Source organism: Myotis myotis, unplaced genomic scaffold, assembly GCF_014108235.1.
Source record: "Myotis myotis isolate mMyoMyo1 unplaced genomic scaffold, mMyoMyo1.p scaffold_m19_p_9, whole genome shotgun sequence".
In the NCBI taxonomy this organism is placed as follows: domain Eukaryota; kingdom Metazoa; phylum Chordata; class Mammalia; order Chiroptera; family Vespertilionidae; genus Myotis; species Myotis myotis.
The window spans coordinates 25,079,857-25,104,745 of NW_023416401.1; the positions used below are offsets into that span (position 1 = coordinate 25,079,857).

Sequence of the window (24,889 nt, forward strand, 5' to 3'; positions counted from 1 at the left end):
TTGTTTTTACAGCAAGAATGTATGACTGTATTAGCATATTACTTGCTTAAATTTTTAAAAAAGAGTGACACATATGTTTTTTAAATTCTTAGATTTTCCTCGTTTTAGTCTAGAGTTAGTCAGAGTGTCTGCAGATCTAGATGAACCACAGTACTTTGCGAGTATTGTTGATTATTAGTTCTTGGTATCCTCGGATTTTGGAGTAAGTTTCCTATTTATTCAAATGAAGTTGTTTCCAGTTTTCTTATGACTTATTCTATAATAAGAGTTGCTAGTAGCTAGCCCCCACATATTAATTCAGTTTAGTCACTGAAGTCCTCATGTGTGCTTTGTATGAATAGGCAGGATTACAAGGTCCTTGACAGCTGGGATTTTATTATATTCATCTTTGTGTTCCTAACACCTAGTAGCAATTGCCTAGCTTAAGGTCAGCACACTATTTTCACTTAAACTCAGACAGTAAATCTCTGAAGTAAATCAACAAATGCAGTCACTGCTCTGAGAGAGTTCATGATGTAGCAGAAAATGTAATAAATTAGTTTTGATACACTGTGCTAATAACAATAGCTTATATTTATTGAGCATTTACAATGTGCGAGGCATTGGTCTAAGTCCTTTATGCATATAACTCAATCCTCACAACTATCCCACGAAGAAAGTAATGTTATTATTGCCATTTTAGGATGAGAAAACTTGAAGGTTAAAGGGAGTGGGTAATGATTAAGTTTATACAGATAATAAGCGGCGCAGCAGGGATCTGAACCAAAGCAGTTGGCTCCAGAGCCCATCCTCTTAACCACCTATGACCTCTCTCTAGGCCAGCGGTTCTCAACCTGTGGGTCGCGAACAATGAAAATACATCCTGCATATCAGATATTTACATTACGATTCATAACAGTAGCAAAATTACAGTTATGAAGTAGCAACGAAAATAATTTTATGGTTGGAGGTCACCACAACATGAGGAACTGTATTAAAGGGAGTCTAGGCTATTCTGGCAGATTCTGTTCATAAAGTGTATATAAAAAGTGCAGTAGGAGGCCAGAAGAGGGAACAAGAACCCCAGGGAAAGCATCAGGAAGTCTCATTTGAAGGGTATTTTGAAAGATGAATAGAAATTCTTGAGCTAGAGAAGGAGGGAAAGGGCATTCTGGGCAGAGAGGGAAGTGTGACTGTGGAGGCGTTGAAGAATGTGGAATGCCAAGAATTACTGAGAAACTATATTTGGAGCATGTGGGCGTGGGTAGGTGTGTAAGGAAGGGGGGCAGAGGGACTGAGGGAGAGACCTTCAGGTGAAATAAGTGAGTGCCCCAGTGTGCCCTTATTTTTGCTGGAAACATACAGGACTTGTTTTAGATTTTTTCTTGGTGAGTCAGAGAAATTAAAAATAGAATTCTAATGAAGCACAAAGGGCTAATAACCTAAAGATCTCTCTGAAGTTGTGTGATAATGGCCCATGAGGCTATAAAACCATTAAAATGTTAATTCAAAATTAATTTGATAAAAGAACCTGAACAAGATTGATTGATTGGATTCCCTGGGTAGTTATAAAGTTATAAACCACTCATAGCTTTTTGTGGTAAGGAAGGATAAATTTTATCCCTGAGTTTTCCCCAGGAGTCTGATAGTCCCTGATTTTATGTAACTTTATCTTAACCATCCTTTTCTAGATTGGGGCTCCAAATATGACGGTGATGTAGAGATTCCTTTGGGTTTTTATAAAGAAGTTTTACTGAATTATTAGGACATAAATAAATTACTTTTTTTTTAGGTTGTACTTTTTGCTTTTGATTATACACTTTAGAAATTAGACATTTGGTGGGAGGTGAGATTATTATTAAATTATTTATAAATTAAAATCATGATTGCTGCAGGTGCAAAGATGCTTCATTTATTCATGTTTAAATTAAATATTCCTAAGGATGCAACTTTATGTTTTGTGGGAACCCAGGTATCTATAACTTGAAATTTTTATCATCCATCTTTTAGAAACAAAAGAAACATTCCCAAACATTGTCTTTGAATTTATGGTCCACATTTTTCAAAATGAATTTTTAAAAATTAGTGTATATCCTTAAATATCCCAGCCTCCATTGGTCAGGTAGAACCTAATGAAGTTTCCACTACTCAACAATAACAATCATCAACTCATGACTAATCCTCCACTTCTAATATTCCCACCACTTGATTATTCTGGAAAAAAAATCTCTGGCATATTTCACTTTTAAGTAATTCCATATGTATCTATAAAGATCTCTTTAAAAACCATAACCACAATATCTCTATTAGACCTTTAAAAATGAAGAATAATGATTCTTGCCCAGTTGGTGTGGCTCAGTGATTGAGCGTCGATCCATGAACCAAGAGGTCATTGGTTTGATTCCCTGTCAGGGCACATGCTTGGGTTTCTAACTCAATCCGTGGTAGAAGGGAGCTGATCCGTGATGTTTCTCTCTCATCAGTGTTTCCATCTCTCTACCTCTCTTCCTTCCTCTCTCTCAAAATCAATTTAAAAAAAAACAAAAGAATGATTCTTTAATGCCATAAAATACCTACAATGTCAGTGTTCAATTTTCCCCAGTCATCTCATACTTTTTTTTTTTTTTACAGTTTGTTTGAATTAGCACTATGCTGTAACCAACTGAGCTAACCAGCCAACCTAGTTTGTTTGAATTAGGGTCCAAGTAAAATTCATACATTCAGTCAGTAGATAGATCTCTTAAATTGCTTTTAATGTATAGGTCTCACACTTCATGCTCTGCACACACACCCACTTTTTGATATCATTGAAGAAATCAGTTCTCCCCTAATGTTTCCCACACTCTGGATACTGCTAATTGCATCTAAGTGGTCTGTTTAATATGTTTTTTTTAATTTCTTTTAGATTTGTAATTTGATCTAGAATAGAAGTTCTCAGGACCCCTTCATGCTTTTAAATGTTATTAAGGACCCCAGCAATTTTTGTGTATGTAGGTTATATCTATTGCTATCTACTGCATTAGAAATTAAAACAGAAATTTTTAGAATTTTATTAATTCATTTAAAAATAATAAACTTGTTATACACTAATATATAGAACATATTTTAAGAAGAATAACCATATCTCCCCAAATAAAAAGAAATAATTGTGAAAAATGACATTATTTACATTTTTTTTCAATTTGTATTTTTTAACACATGACAGCTAGATTGTCATATCGCATTTTACATTTGATCTATTGTAACACATTTTGGTTGAAGTATATGTAGAAAGTCTGACCTAAGAAATATAATTGGCCCTAGCCAGTTTGGCTCAGTGGATAGAGCATCGGCCTGCAGACTGAAGGGTCCCAGGTTCAATTCTGGCCAAGGACACATGCCTGGGTTGCGGGGCTCGATCCCCAGTAAGGGGGCGTGCAGGAGGCAGCCAATCAGTGATTCTCTGTCCTCATTGATGTTTCTATCTCTCTATCCCTCTCCCTTCTTCTCTGAAACCAATAAAAATATATTTTTTAAAAAAAGAAATGTAATTGGGTAAGGGAGGAGTATTTTAATAGCCTTTTCAGATAATTGTGGATATTCTTCTTTGAGGCTACATTGAAATTGAACTGGTAGTTTCCTAAAGATTAGTTGCAATCTAGAATCTAAAACTATATCAGTGAGCTTTTCTTATTCTTAATATTAAAATCTATTCATCTGTCTTGAAATTTTTTTAATTTAAATATAGTTGCTGCCGAAACCGGTTTGGCTCAGTGGATAGAGTGTCGGCCTGCGGACTGAAGCGTCCCAGGTTCGATTCCAGTCAGGGACATGTACCTGGGTTGCGGGCACATCCCCAGTAGAAGATGTGCAGGAGGCAGCTGATCGATGTTTCTCTCTCATCGATGTTTCTAATTCTCTATCTCTCTCCCTTCCTCTCTGTAAAAAATCAATAAAATATATTAATAAATAAATAAATAAATATAGTTGGTATACTATATTATGTTATATTATTTTCATGTGTACAATATAGTGATTAGACATTTTTATACCTTACAGTGTGATCACCCCACTAATTCTAGTAATCATCTGTCACCATGCAACATTGTCATAATAATATTAACTCTATTATTATATTATTATGTTACATTAAATCACATCTTCTTTATCCATTTATCGATGGACATTTAGGTTGTTTCCATATGTTGGCTATCCTGTATAATAAAACTCTAATAATTCAAATCGACCGAATGGTGGAACTACCACGAGAATGACCGGTCGCTATCATGCTCACTGACCAACAGGGGGCAGACATTCAACACAGGAGCTGCCCCCTGGTGGTCAGTGCGCTCCCACAGGGGGAGTGCCACTCAGCCAGAAGCTGGGCTCACGGCCGGCAAGTGCAGCGGTGGTGGCAGGAGCCTCTCCCGCCTCTGCTGCAGGCAGGCAGTAAGGAGTGAGGGCGCCCAGGCTGCGAGAACCCCGGACTGCGAGAGGGCACAGACCGGTCTGAGGGACCTCCTCCCACAAATGCATGAATTTTGTGCACCGGACCTCTAGTTGTAAATAATGTGGCAATGAACATAGGACTGCATATATCTTTTTGAATTTGTGTTTTCATTTTCTTTGAATTAATACCCAGAAGTGGAATTACTGGGTCATATGGTGCATCTATTTTTAGTTTTTTGAGGGATCTCCACTCTACTTTCTATAGTGGCTCCACCAATTTGCAGTCCCACCAACAGTGCACAAGGATTCCCTTTTCTAAACATCCTTACCAACACATTTCTTGTTGACTTTTTGATAATAGCCTTTCTGATTAGTGTGAAGTAGTACCTCATTGTGGTTTTGATTTTCATGTCTTACACTTTGAATGAACTTTTACTCAAACATGATTTTGTAATATTATGCATTGGCCATTTGGAAAATATTGGTTCTCTAAGTTACCTAGATCTTCTAAATGTTGGCCTACTTTATTGTACAATACTAGAGGCCCAGTGCACGAATTTGTGCATGGGTGGGGTCCAGCCCATCCTAATGGGGGGGAGGGGGGAGGGGGCGGGGCCAGCCAGGGGGAGGGGCTGCGGGTGGTTGGCTAACCGGCCCCATCCCCTGGTCCAACTCCCCGTTGAATTCCTGGTTGAACTCCGATTCAAGGGAGGGGACAATTTGAATATTAGCCTTTTATTATATAGGATTAAAAACAATCACATTCCTTGAAATTACCACCAATCTTATCAGAAAATTTTCTAAGTGTCTGAGTGAAGCTATCAAGCTCATAAAAGTGGAATTCCAAAATTCTAATTTTTGTTTGAAAGTTTGAATTTTACACTGGCAACACAGTTGTTTTTCTTGAAGTGACAGCTCACCTCAATTAGTTCATTTTTGTGAAAATGCCTGCCAAATACTCTAGTGTGAATAACCACAGTCTGCCAGTCATTCTTTCAAGTAAAAATGGTGTTCCATGAAAAAAGTGGCTAGTTTATCTTACAGCTCATTTGCACAAGGGCTTTGTCTTAAGACAGCCATTGTATTTCAGTTTGCAGCAGAAGCACTTTATGCAGACTTCCTATTTCATCACAGATACTGTTAAAAAGACATATACTCAAAGGTCGCACTTGAATAAAATTAATACTTTTTTACTACTTCATCAAGGACATTTCTAAGGGAATTTGTTGTTGTTGTTATTATTTTTTAAATATATTTTATTGATTTTTTTACAGAGAAGAAGGTAGAGGGATAGAGAGTTAGAAACATTGATGAGAGAGAAACATCAATCAGCTGCCTCCTGTAGGGAGGGATGGTTCCCTACCATCCCCACTGGGGATGTGCCCGCAACCAAGGTACAGGCCCTTGACCAGAATCGAACCTGGGACCCTTCAGTCCGCAGACCAACACTCTATCCACTGAGCCAAACCGGTTAGGGCTGTTGTTATTATTTTTAATGGAGCCCGTGGTCGTGAGGAATGAAGTAGCTACAAGTACCTTGGTGCCACTTCTTGGTTCATACTGAGGGGCTACCCACTATTGCTTTTGTGCCATCAGAGTAAATGTCAGCACAATAGAAAAAGCAAGTACAGTCTTAGTAATAATGTGAAAATAGTTGGATCTCATGAGTTCTTTAAGAAGGCATCAAGGATTTCCCAGGGGTTCGTAGGCCACACTTTGAGAATTGCTGATTTAGAAGCTTGATCAGACTCAGGTTCAACTCTTTGGCAAGAATATTTCATAGGTGGTATGTGTACTTTCATCAGGAGTTTCAAAATATCTGGATACATACTCATCTCTTTTTTTGTAATGAGGATCATTGCCTACATGCATTATTTTGTTAGAGGTTACAAAATGGTAATGTTTGATCACTCTCCATTTACCAACTGAAATACTTTAATAGTGAAGCACTTCATTAATTATGTAGATATCACATGTAATATATAGGGAAAACAGAGTATACATATTTAATTTTTCCCCTTTATTTACCAGTTAAAATAATGGGTTGGTTCCCTACCATCCTCCAAGGATAACCACTGATTTTGTTTTTATCATTAGGAATTAATGGATTTAAAAATATTTGGTGCATTTCGATCCTTGCAGTTAGATTTAACTCCAGAAGTTTTTTTATAACTTCTTCTTCTTCTTCTTCTTTTTTAATATATATATAATGAGATGCTCCCAGCTCATCTTGCTCATTTCCTGTTTCAAACCCGGAAACAGCCTTTTTTTTTTTCTTTCTCTCTCTTTTTTTTTTTAAGCATTATTGAGATAGCATTGACATATAACATACAAGTTTAAGGTGTGCAACATGACGACTTGATACATGTATATTCTGAGAAATGATTACCACAGTAAGGTTAGTTAATACCTCCATCCCCTCACATAATTACCTTTTGTGTGTGGTGATAACTTTTAAGATCTGCTCTCTTAACAACTTTGAAGTATGTAATACAGTGTTGTTAATTATAGTCATCATGCTAACATTAGATCCCCAGAAGTTATTTATCTTATAGCTGGGAATGTGTACCCTTTGTCTACCATCTCTCCATTTCCCTACCCCCAGTGTCTGGCAACCACCATTTTACTCTGTATTACTTTGAGTTTGTAGAAACAGCCCTTTTTTTTTTTTAAAGGAATTCTGGTTCTTTTATGGGAAATGGTACTTAGAGACTACAGTCTGGGTACAAGGTGTACTCACAACAGTTAGGTCATTTTTTTAGGCCTTTTCAATGTATGTTTATGACAGAAACATGTTTATTACAAACTCATGAGTTCTGATGCTATTTCTAGTACAGGTTGAATATCATAGGGTTTCTACTTAACCACATTGATCCTACATTCATAACTCCTTTCCCTCATACCAAATAAGTCACTTTCCAGGAATACCAGTATAATTATTCATTTGCTTTATATCCCACAATAAAAATGTTAGCATCATAATCACAATACCAACACTTCCACCAACAAAAATTACTAAAAACAATTTCAGATTTGTATTGCAGTTCTCTTCATCCTTAGGCCATATCCCAGTTGAGATGTACAGTCCAATTACTGTATGTTAAAGTCACTTGGAATAATTTCTATGTATGTGGTTATGCCACAGACTTAATATGCACATAATTTTTTGTTTCACTTGCTATTTTTAGTTATTGCTTTTATTACCCCACTTTATAATTATATAAACTATGTATGGTTCCAAGGCAGACTTAGCTTCTGTCCCTATTCTTTCTACTCTATCTCCTCCCTCTTTTTTTGTTGTTACATTTTGGTTTTATTCACACACACCAACATACAAATACATGTATATTTGTACTCCCATTTTTAACTAAGGAACAGTATACCAGTACTATACTCACTTCAATCTACCTTTCTGTTTTCACTTAACTTTATATCCTAGAAATCTTTCCGTAGCAGTACAAAGAGATAGTCCTCATCGATGTATGGTAGTTTATTCAGCTAGTCCTCTGATGATATGTTGTTTGTAGTGGTTTTAAAGTTGATCTCTTCATAAACTTATTTGTAAATAGAGAGTGAAACTTTTATAGTTGTTACCTTTGTTTTTTAAGGTTATGCTTCAGCTTTTTAGTTTTGAGAAGCAAGTTAAGCCTGTAGAGCTTTTTAATATTTCTTTTTTTTTTTGTAGTTAATGCTGCTGATGGTGATGATGATGAGCAATGAGTAGATTTAGTCAGAGGTATCTCTCTGCCACAGTCTGGTGGTGTTTATATAAACTAAAGAGACTAATTTAGTCATAACACCTGTGTCACAGAAGCGTGACTAATCACTCTCCCTGTTAGATGCCCCAGGTATCAAAATGCTGCCAGGACAGTATTAAGGAGGAAGGAGTTCCCTGCAGGCCCGGAATTCCTAATTGCTGTAATCAGAACCCAAAATTTCTTAAGTTTGAATCTCATTTCCACTAAGGCAAGAATTGCTTCAGTTACTTTAATTTTGCTAAATTTGAAGTCAGGAAAGAAAAATGACTTTTAAGTTTTATATTATTTACTCTTCATCAGTCAGAAGGCTCCAAAGGCTCAAAGATATTTTAATGTAAATTAATTAATCTAGAAAGCAGTTTTACATTTTCTGCTGAGAGATGAATGTAAATGATTTTTCTTATTGTTGAATCAACAGCCACAACTTTGAATTGTAATCATTCACCCAGACATATCTTTCCACCCTTTTTCCTTTTGAGCTGTCAAATATACTTGCTTCAGTCTTTCTTCTCACCTTCACCTCCCATTTTTTTCTCATATGGACTCTTTTTTTTTTTAATATATTTTTTATTGATTTCTTACAGAGAGGAAGGGAGAAGGATAGAGAGTCAGAAACATCAATGAGAGAGAAACATCGATCAGCTGCCTCCTGCACACTTCCTACTGGGTATGTGCCCGCAACCAAAGTACATGCCCTTGACCGGAATTGAACCCGGGACCCTTGAGTCCGCAGGCCTATGCTCTATCCATTCAGCCAAATCAGTCAGGGCTCATATGGACTCTTGATAGTTCAGTATGTTCCTGGACATGAAATGTTAACACAGAGAAAAGATTTATGCCAGTTTTCTCTCTCCACCCCCTCCAAAGGAAGAATCTCTATTAGAATTCTGAAAGTAGTATTTGCTTTTGTAGCTTCATGCCTTTGAAAGAAAAAACATGATGTGGAACTTTTCTGATTATCTGAGATACTAGAGGCCCTGTGCATGGATTTGTCCAGGGCATGTCCAGCCCTTCTCACTCAGTCCCGATCGGGCTGATCTGGGCGGCTGGCTGGGGAGAGACCACGGCGGGGGGGGGGGGCCTCCAAGGCATGTCCGGCCTGTCTCACCCAGTTCCAATCAGCTGGACCCCAGCAGCAAGCTAACCTACTGGTCAGAGCGTCTGCCCCCTGGTGGTCAGTGTGCATCATAGAACTGGTTGAACAGTCTAACGAACAGTCGGACACTTAGCATATTAAGCTTTTATTATATAGGATATTGCATATATCATTTTCTCCCAAATCCTGATGCTCTACCACTCAAGTGAAATATAACAGAGCTGAGCTTCTCTTGTCTTTGACAACATTTGCTCCAAGCACCTATAATTCTGAATGGGAGGCATGTCTCTTGTCCTTTCTTCTCACTATTGGAGTTTGATGCTGATATTACTGAGACTTTGAGCTGACAGTGGAAGGAAGAGAAATATTGAGAAGATGATTCAGACAGAAAAAGGCTAATTGATGGTATTCCCACTGAGAAAAAGACACAGCTCAGGGTGTTGGTTGTTTTTAGACAGGAACGTGTTAGGTTTTACATTTGTTTGTTTTTTTGTTTGTTTTAATTTATTTTTTTAAAAAATTTTATTGATTTTTTACAGAGAGGAAGGGAGAGAGATAGAGAGTTAGAAACATCGATGAGAGAGAAACATCGATCAGCTGCCTCCTGCACATCTCCCACTGGGAATGTTCCCGCAACCAAGGTACATGCCCCTGACCGGAATCAAACCTGGGACCCTTCAGTCCACAGGCCAACACTCCATCCACCGAGCCAAACCGGTTTCGGCTAGGTTTTACATTTGTTTAGAAGTTCTTATAAAGTTGCAGCTGGGTCAGCTTATAAGGAAATATATTGTGCTTCTGAGTAGCTAAGTGATTGCTGTTTTGGTTGAGGCAATAGTATGCCTGGTAGTTAAGATCACTACAGTCAGGCTTTTAAGGTCCAATCTGAGTATATTTGGGCCACTTTGTTCTCCTCCCTGTGCCTCAGTTTCTTCATCTGTAAAATGGAAGTAATACTGATTCCTATAGGAAAGATTCTGTGTGTATGAGAATTTAGCAATGCATCTAAAGTGCCTTAAACATATCACAGGCACTTCACAATGTTCACTTCCTTCTCTTTCCCTCCACTCTCCCCTTCTTTCTTGAAACACTGTCCTTGGAGCAGATTTCAATAACTTAAACCACTGCCCCAGTGATTGCCATTCACTTAACCAGAGATCCATTCCCGAAGGAAACTTGTTCCCTGGACTGCTTTACAAACTGTTCTTAAAAAAAAAAAGGAACTAGAACCCAGAGTGGTCGTGGGTATCATTTTTAGAACTTCCCAGTGCTTGCTTGATCTCCCTTACATCTCTTTTCCATCGAGTTTTTTCTTCCTACCCACCTCTCATGACATAAACTTAATGTTACTGATAGTTTTCACATCTTGAAGCTATCACACTACTCCCATTGCAATGCATACTTTTTGCCAATAGATGCCACCCTCTCACTTCTTGTGAGCACAGTCTCTGGTGTGGCATTTCTTTAGGTGAAGGAGAGGTTGCCGCTATGCAAAATGAGTAGTAAAATTACTTCATCTGCCTGAAAGTTGGACATCACATGAAGTGAATTTCATTGAAAATAGGGGGGTACCTTGTAACATGGACCAGTAAAATGAACATTAAATTATGCCAGAAGAGGGGTGAATGGCCTTGCACGAGTCACTCTCCTCTTTGAGTTTCATGTTTGTAGTCCATGAAAATCAAGCATAATATACCACTGTCCTACTTTTCCCAAAGGGTTTGAGGAAAGATCAAATGAAATGGAGGTTGGGGTTATTTTGAACCAAGTTTGTTCTAAATCCTACCATTTAGAATTATGGTAGAATTCTACTAGCAGGGAATTATAAAACTGCTTCTGTTTGTTTTTGCTTTTTTGGTTCATTGTGTATTAAGTATTATTATTTATTGTGTTATTATTATTTCATGCTTAATTGCACCTTTGTAAAAAATTATTAGATCTTTTTTTAATATATTTTTTATTGATTAAGATATTACATATGTGTCCTTGTCCCCACGTTACCCTCTACCCCCCCCCCCCCACTCATGCCCTCACCCCCCCGTTGTCCATGTCCATTGATTAGGCCTATATGCTTGCATATAAGTCCTTTGGTTGATCTTTCCCCCTTACCCCCACCCTCCCCTACCTTCCCTCCAAGGCCCGACAGTCCAATCAATGCCTCTCCGTCTCTGGATCAGTCCTTGTTCATCAGTTTATGTTGTTCATTATATTCCACAAATGAGTGAGATCCTGTGGTATTTATCCACTCTCCAGTTCCATCCATGCTGTGGCAAATGGTAAGAGTTCCTTTTTCTTCTTCCTCTTCTTAAAGAATACCTTTCAGCATTTCATATAATGCTGGTTTGGTGGTGATGAACTCCTTTAGCTTTTTCTTATCCGTGAAGCTCTTTCTCTGACCTTCTATTCTGAATGATAGCTTTGCTGGATAAAGTAATCTTGGTTGCAGGTTCTTGCTATTCATCACTTTGAATATTTCTTGCCAGTCTCTTCTGGCCTGCATGGTTTCTGTTGAGAAATCAGCTGACAGTCGTATGGGTACTCCCTTGTAGGTAACTGACTGTCTTTCTCTTGCTGCTTTTAAGATTCTCTCTTTATCTTTTGCTCTTGGCATTTTAATTATGATGTGTCTTGGTGTGGTCCTCTTTGGATTCCTTTTGTTTGGGGTTCTCTGCGCTTCCTGGACTTGTAAGTCCATTTCTTTCACCAGGTAGGGGAAGTTTTCTGTCATTATTTCTTCAAAAAGGTTTTCAATATCTTGCCCTCTCTCTTCTTCTGGTACCCCTATAATTCTGATGTTGGTACGCTTGAAGTTGTCCCAGAGGTTCCTTACACTATCTTCATATTTTTGGAATCTCTTTTCTTTTTTCTTTTTCGGTTGGGTATTTTTTGTTTCTTTGTATTTCAAATCTTTGACTTGATTCTTGGGATCCTCTTGTCTGCTGTTGGATCTCTGTATATTATTCTTTATTTCAGTCAGTGTATGCTTAATTTCTAGTTGGTCCTTTTTCATGTCCTCCATGGTCTCACTATACTTATTGAGGGATTCATTAAATTTATCGGCGGTTTCCATAAAATTCTTGAAAAACCTTATAAATGTGGCCTTGAACTCTATATCCAGTCGTTTGCTTTCCTCCATTTCTGCCATTTGTGACCTGTTTCTTTGTCTCCGCATTTTGGCAGCTTCCCTGTGTTGATAGAGTGGCCCTGCGCGCCAGGTGTCCTGTAGGGCCCAGTAGCTCAGCCTCCCCAGTTACCTGGGGTGGACACTCTTGGTGCACTCTTGGTGCCTTGGTTGTTGTAGGATCACTGGGAGGAATTGACCTCCAGGCCAATTGGCTGTGAGAATCAGCTGTGTCTAAAGTGGGAGAACTTCTGTGCTGAAGACACCCTTCTGGGGCAAGACTTGCTTCAGTGGGGCTTTGGTGCTCACTGAGTCTGCTCCCTGAGTGTGTCCCTTATGGATCTGAGGAGTTGCAATCTGGATGGTCCCCCTCTGACCACTGGGTACAGTGGCTCCTGGATTTAAGGAGGTGCTAATTCAGCCTCTGCCTGAGGCCACACAGCAGGAGCCACGAAGAGGCTCAGCTGTGAAGCAATGCAAGCCGCTGCGGGCCTTGGGCCTTCTCTTGGAAGTTCCAGGTCTGCCTGGCTCGGCTGCAGTTAGGTACATTCACATGCAAAAGCCTCTGCCGCAGCCTGGGTGGGGCGGGGTCTCAGGGAATCAAAGGGCGGATCAAGGAGCTATGGCTGATTCTCCGCCCGGAGTCGCGGGTCTCAGTGACCCGCTAATTGCTGCAAACACCTCTGAGGGAAAGCTGCCTTCAAGTTCGCCCGCTGCCCGACAGACCAGCTTCTCCCCGTATGAGTCCTGGGTCCCCAGAGACTTCCCGGAACCGGAGTTCAGAGCAGTCGGGAGCTTGTGATTCAAAAAGACAGCCGCGTCCTCAGGTGCCACCCCCTTTCCTCGCGCGAGCGTGTGAGCAAGCGCGTGCGCGAGCTGCCGTACCTCTGCACTTGTACCTCTGCACTTCACCTCTGCAGCTCCTCTGGCTCTCAGCGTGCTTTTCTTTCCTTCTAGTTGTAGAATTTACACTCAGCCAGCCTTCCTGTTGTTCTGGATGATGTTTGCTCTGTCCTTTGCGGTAATTTTCAATTGTTGTGAGAGGCGGCAATTTCCCGGTGTTTACCTATGCCGCCATCTTAGTTTCTCCCATTATTAGATCTTTTAGCAATAACAAATAATTCAGAAACAGGAGAAGGCCAAAGGAGCAGTTAAACCTTAACTTCTGCTATGCTTTTTGCTGCTGATGGTAATACTATCATCACATTAGGGTGATATAACATTTAATACTGTTAAAGGTACATACATGTTTTGCTCCTTTATTTGGTGATGCTTACAGTGTTCCTGTGAGGGAAGCAAAGTGAGGTTGCTTATCCTTTATATGGTTTGAGGATCTGAAGTCCAGAGACATTAAAAGTCAACTTCCTGCTTAGTGTCAGAGTCAGTTCTGGGACCCAAATCCTCAGGTTGCTTCCTGCCTCTGGTAACTGTTGGGTGTTTTGTCACTAAGAACAAAGCAAAATAAACTGATCTTGAGCTCCAGGCACATACTAGGCACTTAATTAATGTTACAAAGCAGGTAAAAAAAATCATCTATATAATATGTCATGGGGACTACAGTGACCAGGAAGAATGGTGTCAAATGTATTGCATCTTACCGGGAATTTTGTAATATTAGAGGAGTATTTATTGTTGACTTAAGTTTTTTTTCATGCTTGATACATAAGGCAGATTGACATGCTTTATGTTTCATTAATTACATGAATTATTCCCCTTGTTGGAACAATTGAGTTGACACCCTCTTTTGATGTTCTTTATTATTTACTTTGCAACTATGGGTTTCATAATTATTATGCTGTTGTTCAGGAAATGTCATGCTAACTAAAAAGGCATTATTGGTTTAAGAACACTTTTGGTTTTGTCCAGATATAACTTCTGTGGAAACAAAGGTGTCTGTTAGAGCGGAGTCTTAATGGCTGAAGCAAACATTTGCTATACGCTCAGGTGAAATCTGTCACAGGGCGCCTGGCAGTCTCATCCAGGCTCTTATTCCACAATGTTCCCCTTTCCTACCCTGTTATCTGTTCAACAGTAGCTTTTCTTTAAGTTTACTTTTCTTACCATTGTAATAAGTATTGCATACTTTTAGCAATCTTCATATTATTTGCTTATTATTTTGTGTGTTTTTTCTCCCCCTACCCTTTATTTTTATTATTATTTTTCTGATTAAAACACCTACCATCAGGTCTACCCTCATGGCAAATTTTTAAGTATACAATGAAAGATTGTCACCTGCTGTGATGTAGATCTCTAAGACTTGCTCCTCTTGTGTACCTGAAACTTCGTACCCTTTCACTAGTAGCGCCCTGCTTCCCCTTTCTCTTGTCTTTTTTTACATTTTATCGGCAGGGATACTTGCTTTCTTAAGGTTACAGAATTTGAGAAGAAGATGGTGAAAATAGCAATTACTGAAATGTGTACATGGTGGGAACCCATGTGCATTCTTTGGAAAATTTTTCAAATCTTTATTTTCTTTTTGTGATATCCATTCATCTGAGTGTGTAGGAGCATGTTAATTAGTTTATAAATTTGGTAGATGTGAATTTTAAGTCTTTTTCCCATTCTTTGGTTAAATGTTAGCAGAAAGCATTGGTTGGACCTGTAATGTTGGGGATCCCCTCTATCAGAGTTGGGTGCAGCGTGTAAAGCATTTAGCAAAGTGCCTGGCAGTCCTACTCTGTTATTAATGTCCGTTCCTTTCACAGTGACAGCTCACATAAAGTTGAAGAGAGCAGCAGATTGGGAAACAGACTCAGCTCTGACAGTAGCTAGCTTTGTGTCCTGCAGCAGGCCACCTGATCTTCCCGGGGCTCTTCATTCTTCATCTGCTAAATAAAGGGCAGCTTAAAAAGTCTTAAGAGCCCTCAAACTCTCAGTCTTTGTTTGCTAATCTTTAAAATGGAGATAATACATACCTGTCACAGGGGTTATTTGAGCTTGAAAGAGATAGCCTGTGTAAAGCATATAAAAAGACTCAGTACATGTCAGGTTTTTCCCCATTCTTTTAAAATGCATTGAGGTACTTTGGACACCCTGGAGACCAAAATGAGTGCAGGAGGCCGTATAACATACTGACCCAGAGCCAGATAGACCTGGATTCAATCCTGGCTTCACTATTTATGAGATCTGTAACTCTAGGCAAGTCACTTACCCTAGAATGAAGATAATCATATTTACTTCAGGGTTATTGAGAAGATTAAATTAGAAAATACTGCTAAAGTGCTTAGCAGGGCACCTGACACATAGTAGGCATTCACTAAATTTTATTTACGTGTATAATACTTAGGTGGGAAAGATGAACGGTCAGAGGGGAAGAGTTGAAGATAATGAGATGGGCTGCCCAAAACAAGAGAAGTTGGAGGCAAGCCCAAAACTTATCTCACAGTTTTATTGAGGGCCCTACTGAGGCAGCTCCCTCTTCCTAGTTAAATGTTGTTTGCTTTGAAGTATTCAATACCTAAAATGAGCTTAAAACCCTTCTTTATTCACAGGGTTTACATATCAAACCTACTGATTCAAATGGATCTTTTGTGTTTTCTCATATCAGATTGGCTTCCCTTACATCTGCCTGGGAGCTGTAAGACCTGGAAATTTCCCATATTGATGTTCTGATCTGATGATGTTGTTGTTACTATAAAACAATGTGTGTGTGTGTGTGTGTGTGTGAGAGAGAGAGAGAGAGAGAGAGAGAGAGAGAGAGAGAGAGAGAGAGAGGAGAATAGAAGAGAAGAGAAGAGAAGAGAAGAGAAGAGAAGAGAAGAGAAGAGAAGAGAAGAGAAGAGAGAGAATGAGAATGAATGAGAATGAATGAGAGGAAGAAAGAGACAGACCAACAGAGACACACACAGCCGCACTGGGAGCCATCACCTGTGTGCGCCCCTGTTTGCATAGCTGAGCCTGCATTGCACACACATTGGATGGGAAGGTGGCCGGCTGCTGGAGGAAGGGCAGACTCAGATCCACTTTACAGACCCATCAGTCACTGCCACTTGCTTTTTAAAAATTTTATTTACATTCCTTTTTTAAAAACTAAACTTTATTTTGAGATAGTCTTAGATTCACATGCAGTTGTAAGAAATAATAGACCCTGTGTACTCTTTACCCAGTTTCCCCAATGGTAACATCTTGCAAAACTCTAGTACAGTGGCATAGCCTGGATATTGACATCACTTCCTCAAGACAGAGAACGGTTCCATCACCACAGGGCCCCTCTGTTGACTTTTGTTAAGTACACGCTCCCCACCCCATTCCCTAACTCTTAGCAATCTGTTCTCCATTAATGTATCTTTTGAAGTTTAAAAAATCTTCAGGGCATGGGGTTTAAGATGAGGCAAAGTCAGGAAATTTAGCGAAGGGCCTGTGTTCTCCCAAGTGCTCTTGTTCCCAGATACGGCAGGAAGTTATTTTCACACGCTGGGAAGAAGCATAACCATTCCAGATTCAAGTGGAGGTTTCCTACGTTTGAAGTGCTGCTGAGACTGTAATTATAAACAAGGATGAGTTAGCATGTGATTAAATACCATACACCATCTGTCTCATCATCGGAGGCAATTCTCTGCCAGCTTGGTGAATGAGGCAATAGCTGTCCAGAAGTTGATTGCTCAAGGAATGTGCTTAACAATTGGTACTATGAATTCAGCCCTTTGTGTGAGAATTTTAAGAAATCGAGTTCCTGGTATTTAGTCAATATGTGTAGTTTTACGTACAGTTATATAAAGGTTTGTGATGTGGAGGAGTTCTCCTTTTTTTTTAATTTTCATCTATCTCTGGCTTCCTATCTTAGTTTTGTTATTACAGAAAATGAAAATCCCACAGGTAAGCCTCGTCCCTAGTCCCTGACTACTGGCCTTCCACCACAACACTCTCCTCCCCCCCCCCCCCCCCCCACCAACCCCACCCCACCGGGGCCCCTACGTTCTGTACCTGGGCCTATTAAACAAGGTTCAGTGATGTAGCTTCAAGGGACACTCAGTGTCGCATTGGATGACCTCAAAGGTTTCATCCAATCTTGAGTCAGTGATGCTGCATCAGTGAGCTCATGTAGCCACTCAAATGTGACAGATGAGCATTCAGCATTCACAGTAAGGAGATGCTCCTGGGCTGGCCGCAGAGACCAGGCAACAGTACTTTTTTCATGGCTATGGATTATATATCTAAGTGTGTGTGGCGGGGCGGGGGTGGGGGGTGGGGGGGGGACAGTTGGCCCTGGCACATACCATTTTTGCAATTTAAATTACTGAAATGGGTGTGAGCTCTCCAGTTTACCACAGATCACACCACTTCCTGTTTATTGTTTTATAACTGGCCTGTTGAGCTCATTTGTACTTTCTCTGCCACTCCTGGAAGCATTTGCACTGTGACCTCTGATTTAACTAATCCCCAAAATCTTGCACATTTAGGTGGCCTTCAGCCTTTTAATATTAAACATTGTTTTAATGACCATCTTTGCATGATCTGAATTAATTCCTACAAGTAAAATGCGTGGGTTAAGCTTTACAAGTTTGAAATTGTGATATGTATTATTAGATTTCCCTATTGTTTTTGCTGTTTGAATTGCCAGTTTGTGTGATTTATCTAAATTAAGGGAATTCTTATTTTCCTTATAGATTGACACTATATATGGTGTCTTAACTGTTCAGATATTTTAAATTTTTATGTACTTTGGTTTTGCAGTTTTTTCTTTGTGGTTTATGGAAAATTATGCCTGTTTAGAAGATTTTTCCCATCCCACAATTATAAAAATATTAAACTTTTGTTTTAGAATGTGTGTTTTTTTTCTCTCCAATATTTATTCTGCCTGGAATTTGTCTTGGTGTAAAGAGTAAGGTAGTGCCTGGCTGGCATGGCTCAGTGGTTGAGCATCAGCCCATGAACCTGGAGGTTGCGGTTCGATTCCTGGTCAGGGCACATGCCCAGGTTGCAGGCTTGGAGGCAGCAAATCATCTCTCTCAACATTGATGTTTCTGTTTCTCTCTCCCTCTCCCTTCCTCTCCCTAAAATTAATAAAAACATTTTTTAAAATCTTCATGATCATAATTTGAAATTGAAAATGGAACAAACCCAAAACCAATAGAAATAATTTAATATAAAAAAATTATAAGGTAGTGATCCAACTTCATATTTTTTTAAACAGTTAGCCAATTTTCCTAAAACCAACAATTTTTAATATGCATGGTGAATTTAGAATTACCAAACCTTGATGGCTTCTAGTATCTAAAAGTGGCTTGTTTTTATAGAAAGTTTCCACTTTAAATTCTGAGTTTCAGTATTTTTCTGCTTTTAATACCTCTAGAAAGGAGCTGTGAACAGAACACCATATTGGTTTTGGCATTAACTTTAATGCATCTCAAATAGGCTGATTCTACAGAATTTGATCCAAAGTACTTCTGTGTCTTAATGCCTTTTTGCCAAGTAAAATTGATTATTTCTAACCAAAGGCCTTCAGGGCTGGACTGAAAAAAGTGTGAGGGGTCCTCCTAGGCTGTGGCAGATTATGTAATTTGGCATCAGGTACAGTGCTTTTTATTTTTCCTCTTAAAAGTTTCTTTCTATTCTCTAGCCTTCAGTGGTCAGTGCCTCCTGTTGTTGGGGACTTTTAGAGTGTGGCAGGGAGAAGGCAAATTCAGAAGCTTTCTGTCCAAGTCCTAGTATTGTAGCTCTAAAATATTTTCTTTTTTTCTTGGCAGTTTAATGAACAGCTATGAGAAGTCTTTCTTTGACAGTTATTCCTAGCCTTCTCTTTATTGTAGAATTTAGCCGGTATATTTTCACCTGTAGTGCTGTGTGATCACAGAGATTCTCTCTATAACTTTAATTAGAGATGCTTTTAGTTCTCCTAATTTAAAAATTTACCTGAGTAGCTTAGTACCTTGGCAGAGTCCTCTTGTCATATTCTCCTAAATTATTATAGTGTCATTTCAACTAGATTTTATTATTGAGATTTGTTTTTAGGTCAAGTTTGTAGACAAGAAGGCAGATTCTACCATTGTCGTTGAGAAGAGATATACATTATGGTTAAAACCACTAGAGTCATTCTGTTGGGGTTCATAACCCATCTTCTCCACCTATATGTGACTTGGCTAGTCCTCAGTTTCCTTACCTATCAAATATGGATAAAAGTCACATCTGTCTCATAGGACTGTTGTAAATGTCAAGTGAGATAATGCACGTAAAACACTTAGGACAGTGCCTGGCCTGCAGTAAGCATTTAATAAGTGTTAGTTTTCGTCCTCTTTCTTAGTGTTGATTTGCTCTCCTAGGATGTTGCAATGCTGGTTTCCCCTCTTAATTGTAAAAAGAATACATGTCCATTGTAGAAAGTTTAGAAATCGAAGAAAGCTTAGAGAAGAACATTTCTCCTACAGTTCCACCACCCCCAGCAATAATCGCAGTTTACATTTTAACATATTTGCTTCCAGTGTTTTATACTTATATATTATTGTACATGTATATCTTGTAATATATTTAGATATTACCATTTGAGGTCATTCTACATGTGTAATATGGTGTCTTGACTTTTTCACTTAACATATCCTAAACATTTTGTCATGCCATTAAAAACATTATACAATCATTAGTTTTCATGGTTACATAATAATAATCCATCATATTATATTATTTTGATTGACTTAGTCATTCTTTTATTTGGCAATTAGTGTTTGGAACTTTTTGGGTTGGTGTTAGGTTGCTTTTAGATCATTCTAACTTATTAGGCCTGGTTTTTTTTAGGAGTTGGGCCTTGTGTCTGCTTTTGAGATTGGTTTTTTTGTGTTGACTGTGTGACTTAAGCTGGGATTTTAAATGTCTGACCCTGTATTCTCAGACTTTTGCCTTCTGTTCTGGACTATCTCCATGCTTGTTTGCTTTTCAATCTTTCTTTGGCGAGTTTCTTTTCATAATCCTGTGCTGGAAGAAAGATGAATGGAGACCAGGATTAGTATTTTGGTCTCTGACCCTGCAGTGCCACGTGAATGCCCAGGAACTAGCCAGAGTAAACACCAGTTGCATGTTAATGGATCTTTACTGAGTAACCATGCCGAGAAGTTTCTAGTGAGAAGACTGTCCTAAATTGTTCTTGACAAGGTATACTATTTTTGTTTAAAATTTCTTGCTTTTCCTGTAAAGCTGGGTTTCAAGTATGTTAAAGCTGAATTCATTTGTACTTGGGATATAATGAGATCTTGTGCTTTTTACTTTCAGAAAACCAGCCAAGAACAGCAGTCTGAAAAAGACATACATATCCAAAATTGCCAGGGAAACCTGCTGTTTACATATGCTTTCTGAGAAACCGCATGGCAAGTGAATGTCGTCTTTGTCTGAACTCACAGCAGCCTGGCTCTGCTGGTGGATCGTGCTAGCTGGTTTGGGCTTGGTTTTTAACTCAGTTATTGAAATGGCAATTAGAGCAAGACTTAAATGCCAGTGGTTTGTGACCCAGGAGGTTGCTTACAATGGCATCAGTCTGTGTGAGCTTGACACTGTTTTTCATTTCCTTTGTTTGGTTCTGGAACTGCTTGGCAGCTGTCTTCTTTAAAGTTCACTCTTCATGGCCAATTATTGTCTGCTGTTAAAATACAGGATGATTTTATCTTAGCCACATGGTGAACCAAATTGCTAAATCCAGACATTGGGTTTTGTGAATTTGGGTAGAGAGAGTATGACTAGTGATAAGAAATCATTTAGATCTACATGGCTTAGAACAGAAGATCAGATATGGATCCTAAGATCTGCAGATAGTATCTTGGCACCTTGGGCCCTAGGAAGTGCTGTCCTGAGGTCATTTTCATGTGGCTTCACTGGAATCACAGGTGCCAAATGGCGTATATCTTACATTCCTAGAAGCCATTGTCTTGCTCAAGAAGCTGTTCCAACACTATCATTCAGAGAAATAGGAGCTTCCAGCTTCTCTTACATCTCCAACAAGAGCTGTCACCCAGTGTTTTCCTGACCGCTTCTGGTCATTTCTGAGAAGAAGGCTGGATCCCACAAGTTGGGACGTAATCCATATCACTGTTTAAAGGTTCTGCCTGAAAATACTGTGTTTTTTTAATTTCAGCCAAAATTTTCCCCAGGGAACTTATACTCATGTGTTTGGTTGTTTCTCACAGAAGCTCTGCAGAAAGTTGGCATCATCTGCCTTTTCCATTTTACAGATAGAGAGAGCCAGTCTTTGGCCTTCAGCCAGTACCTAGTATCATGGTAACTTGGCTTGAGTAAACCTTGCCAGCCTTATGCTAGCTCTTTGTTACAGAGGCCAGATTATATAAGTGTGAAAGCACCTGACCAACTGTAGATGTTCGGTGATGTTTCATTAAAAGTACCAACTAGGCAGAGCCAGATTCAGTTTTCAGCCTTTTATTTTTATATTATTATTATTGTTATTATTATTATTATTATTAAAATCCTCACCCGAGGATATGTGTTTTTTTAATTAATTTAGAGAGAGAGAGGAGGGGAGACAGTGAGAGAGAAACATCAATCGTTTGCCTCCTGTATGTGCCCCTACCAGGGATCAAACTCATAACCTAGGTATGTGCTCTGACCGAGGATCAAACCCACACCATTTAGTACAGTGGACGGCGCTTCAATCAATGGAGCCACTTGGCCAGGGCCAGATTCAGTTTTGATCTCTGCCACTTGATAACCTCAGGCAGATTAATTCTGTAAACCTAAAATGTTCCATCTATGCATCTCTAGAATCAAGTTAATAATTATAGCTGTAAGATTTAATGAAGAGCAAATGAGGTAATACAAGAAAGTGCTTAACATAGTGACTGGCTAATAATGGTTAATAAGTGATTTTAAATGTGGGCTTATTGTTATTATGTAATCATTATACAGTGGACTTTTAAATCCTGCTCCCTGTGCACTACCTTTCTTTATGTCTTCTTGATTTACTGGGAAGACCAATGTTAGCATTATAAGAAAACGAGGTGGGCATACAAACAATGTTTCTGTCCCCTGGAGATTTCCCCTTCTTTCTCAGGAGGAAGTTTTGGGAGTGAGCTAAATCATCTGTCACGTTGCCAGAACTGGGAATTGGGAGTTAACTAGTCCTTTTATCCTGCTTACAGGAGAAGCCCTTCTTCCTGCTCAGTAATGTCATGGCTGTCTCTATTTTCCAAGATTATTTCCTGCTCTGTGGCTCTGTCATATAAGGACACATTTTAACATTGCACCTCATCCTGCTTTGTCCTTTGGCCCAGAATTCTTAGTTTTATTCCAGATAAATCTAGGGGTCCCCCCAGAAATCTTGATTTCATCTAAGTTTTAAAAACTTTTGGCATAAAATTTTGGATTTTAAAATTTGTAATATCTGTAATTCTAGCTTGCCTTTCATTCCTAATATATTTTTTTCTTGATCAAATTTATGAGTTTTCTCCCTTTCCCCCCGCCAATCATTTCAAAGCACCAGCTTTTGGTTTTGTTGATCCTTGCTTTTGGATTCATGAATTTATGTTTTTTCTGTGGGTTTATTCTGGGTCTTTTCCCCTCCAATTGAACAATTAAGTGTATTAATTTTCAGTAATCTCTCTTTTCTGATATATGCACGTAAAGCTGTTCCCTTTAAGTCTTACTTGAACTACCTTCTACAATTTCTGATATGTACTTTTTTGTTTTGTGAAGTCAGGTTTGTCGAGGTTTAATTTATATATTTGTATATATTTTATAACATTTGTTCCGTTTAAGTGTAAGGTTCAATACCACCATAATCAAAATATAGAATGTTTCCATCATCCCCAAGAGCTCCCTCATTCCTTGTTTTTGTCCCTATAGTTTTGTCACAAAGCCACGGGCATGGAGTCATACAGTTTATAGTCCTTTGTGTCTGGCTGCTTCCGTTTGGCACGCTGTTTTGAGATTCCTGCATATTGTTCCATGTATCTGCAGTTGTTGCTTCTTTTTGCTGAGTAGCTTCAATTTTCTGTCTATGCCACAATTTATTTATCTTTTCACGATTAATATAGTTTTCAGTGGGATCAAATGAGCGCATTTTAATTTTGCACTTGGCCTGCAAATAAACATACCAGAGTATTCTGGATTTGAAATTATTTGGGTATTTTTTTATATTTAAGGTTTTATTTGGGGTGTGCATTTTGGAAGTTTTTCCGTTAGTGGGAAACACATTCTCCTGTGTACCCACTGTGTTCTTTCTCCCTGTAGTAGTCTGGGTCCAGTCTGGAGATAGAAACCACACAGTAGGTTAAACAGAAGTTTAACACAAGGAATTATTAACTGTGAGAAAAGAGTAGTAACTAAGATAGAGGGAAACTATATGGTTCCGTAGGACTGCGGGGCATACTCAATGAAGGACAAACTACCTGGGGTTCAGAACTCAGTGGAGAAGGTCGGGTTTAGCCCATGGCATAGCAGAGGAGTTCGCTGATTTGGCTAAACCAGATGTGGCCCAAAAGCTCTGGGCAAGCCATAGGCTACCCTCAGAGTGCCGGCGAGAAGCAGGCAATCAGCAGCCAGAGACATGGTTGTACACTGGGAGTCTGGGCAAGCTATGTGGGGGCTCTGGTGTCCATGTTGACAGGGCTGCCAGACTTAGAAGAAGTGCGGAAAGGGATTCTGTTATTTATCATAGAGAATATATAGAAAGGTGCATTTGGAGCAAAGAGATAATAAATTAATGACTAATATACTCTCTCTGTTCTTAATATTTTTTATTTATTGACATAATTTTCTTTCTTTTCCCTCCCCTCTCCCTGCCATTGTAGATTCCAAGCCGTCTATCAGACCCCAGATTGGAGTTAGTTTCTTTCTTCATGATGTTAGTTCTTTATAGAAAATAATTAGGATACAAATTTTAAAGAACAGTCTTATATCAGAGAAGCTAAGCATTTTACTCTGAGCTTAGATGAGCCTACTGCTAGGAAGATGATGATCATCCTTTCCGAACCAAAAAACTAGGTAATGGTTCTTACAGAGAATTTTTTCTGGTGTGAATTTATACACATTTGAAGAGTATTACCATGTCACAAATTAAATCACATTTGTTATTCATACCAATTAAACATTTGTTGAAAAGAATAAAGGACTGTCCCAAAGTATCTGGGGCATATACATATTAATACTTTTGCAGAATAGGAATACACTCATCTTTTTTAGACAGTCTTAAATCAGACAAATAAAAAAAAGACAAAAATCCCTATTAGGCAGTTGTATGTTTCTGGCAGAATAAAAAATCTCGCTCCTCTCTCTCTCTCTCTCTTTCTCTCTCTCTCTCTCTCTCTCTCTCTCACACACACACACACACACACACACACACACACACACACACACACACCACACCACCCTATCTAGACCTGATTTCTGTTTTTGACAGGGCTTGATAGCCATTGCAGAAAAATTCTGACATGTCTTGAAGATAGAACTTATCTGCTTCTTTTGCAGAATTCTTTTTTCTCAAAGGCTATTGAGGGGATATTTCTGTGGGGAGTGTTTAGTTGATAAATCTCTGACTGTTCATGGCATGAGTGTTCCCAGCAGTAGGGCTTATTT

At 38.9% G+C, this 24,889-nt stretch overlaps 1 protein-coding gene across 4 annotated transcripts in view; it reads left to right on the forward strand.

Moving 5' to 3' along the window:
- The window catches only part of STK4 (serine/threonine kinase 4), an 89,474-nt gene that overhangs the window by 48,819 nt on the left and 15,766 nt on the right, over window positions 1-24,889 (forward strand). The window contains exon 11 of one of the 4 annotated variants that reach the window (XM_036323436.1): window positions 15,874-16,043. The exons of 2 other annotated variants lie outside the window; for them this stretch is intronic. In XM_036323436.1, coding sequence (XP_036179329.1) covers window positions 15,874-15,963 — 90 coding nt within the window. In that variant the 3' untranslated portion in view covers window positions 15,964-16,043. Of the gene's footprint in view, window positions 1-3,706; window positions 3,764-15,873; window positions 16,044-24,889 lie in introns of those variants that run through there. One more of the 4 variants, XM_036323437.1, reaches the window with a different exon arrangement.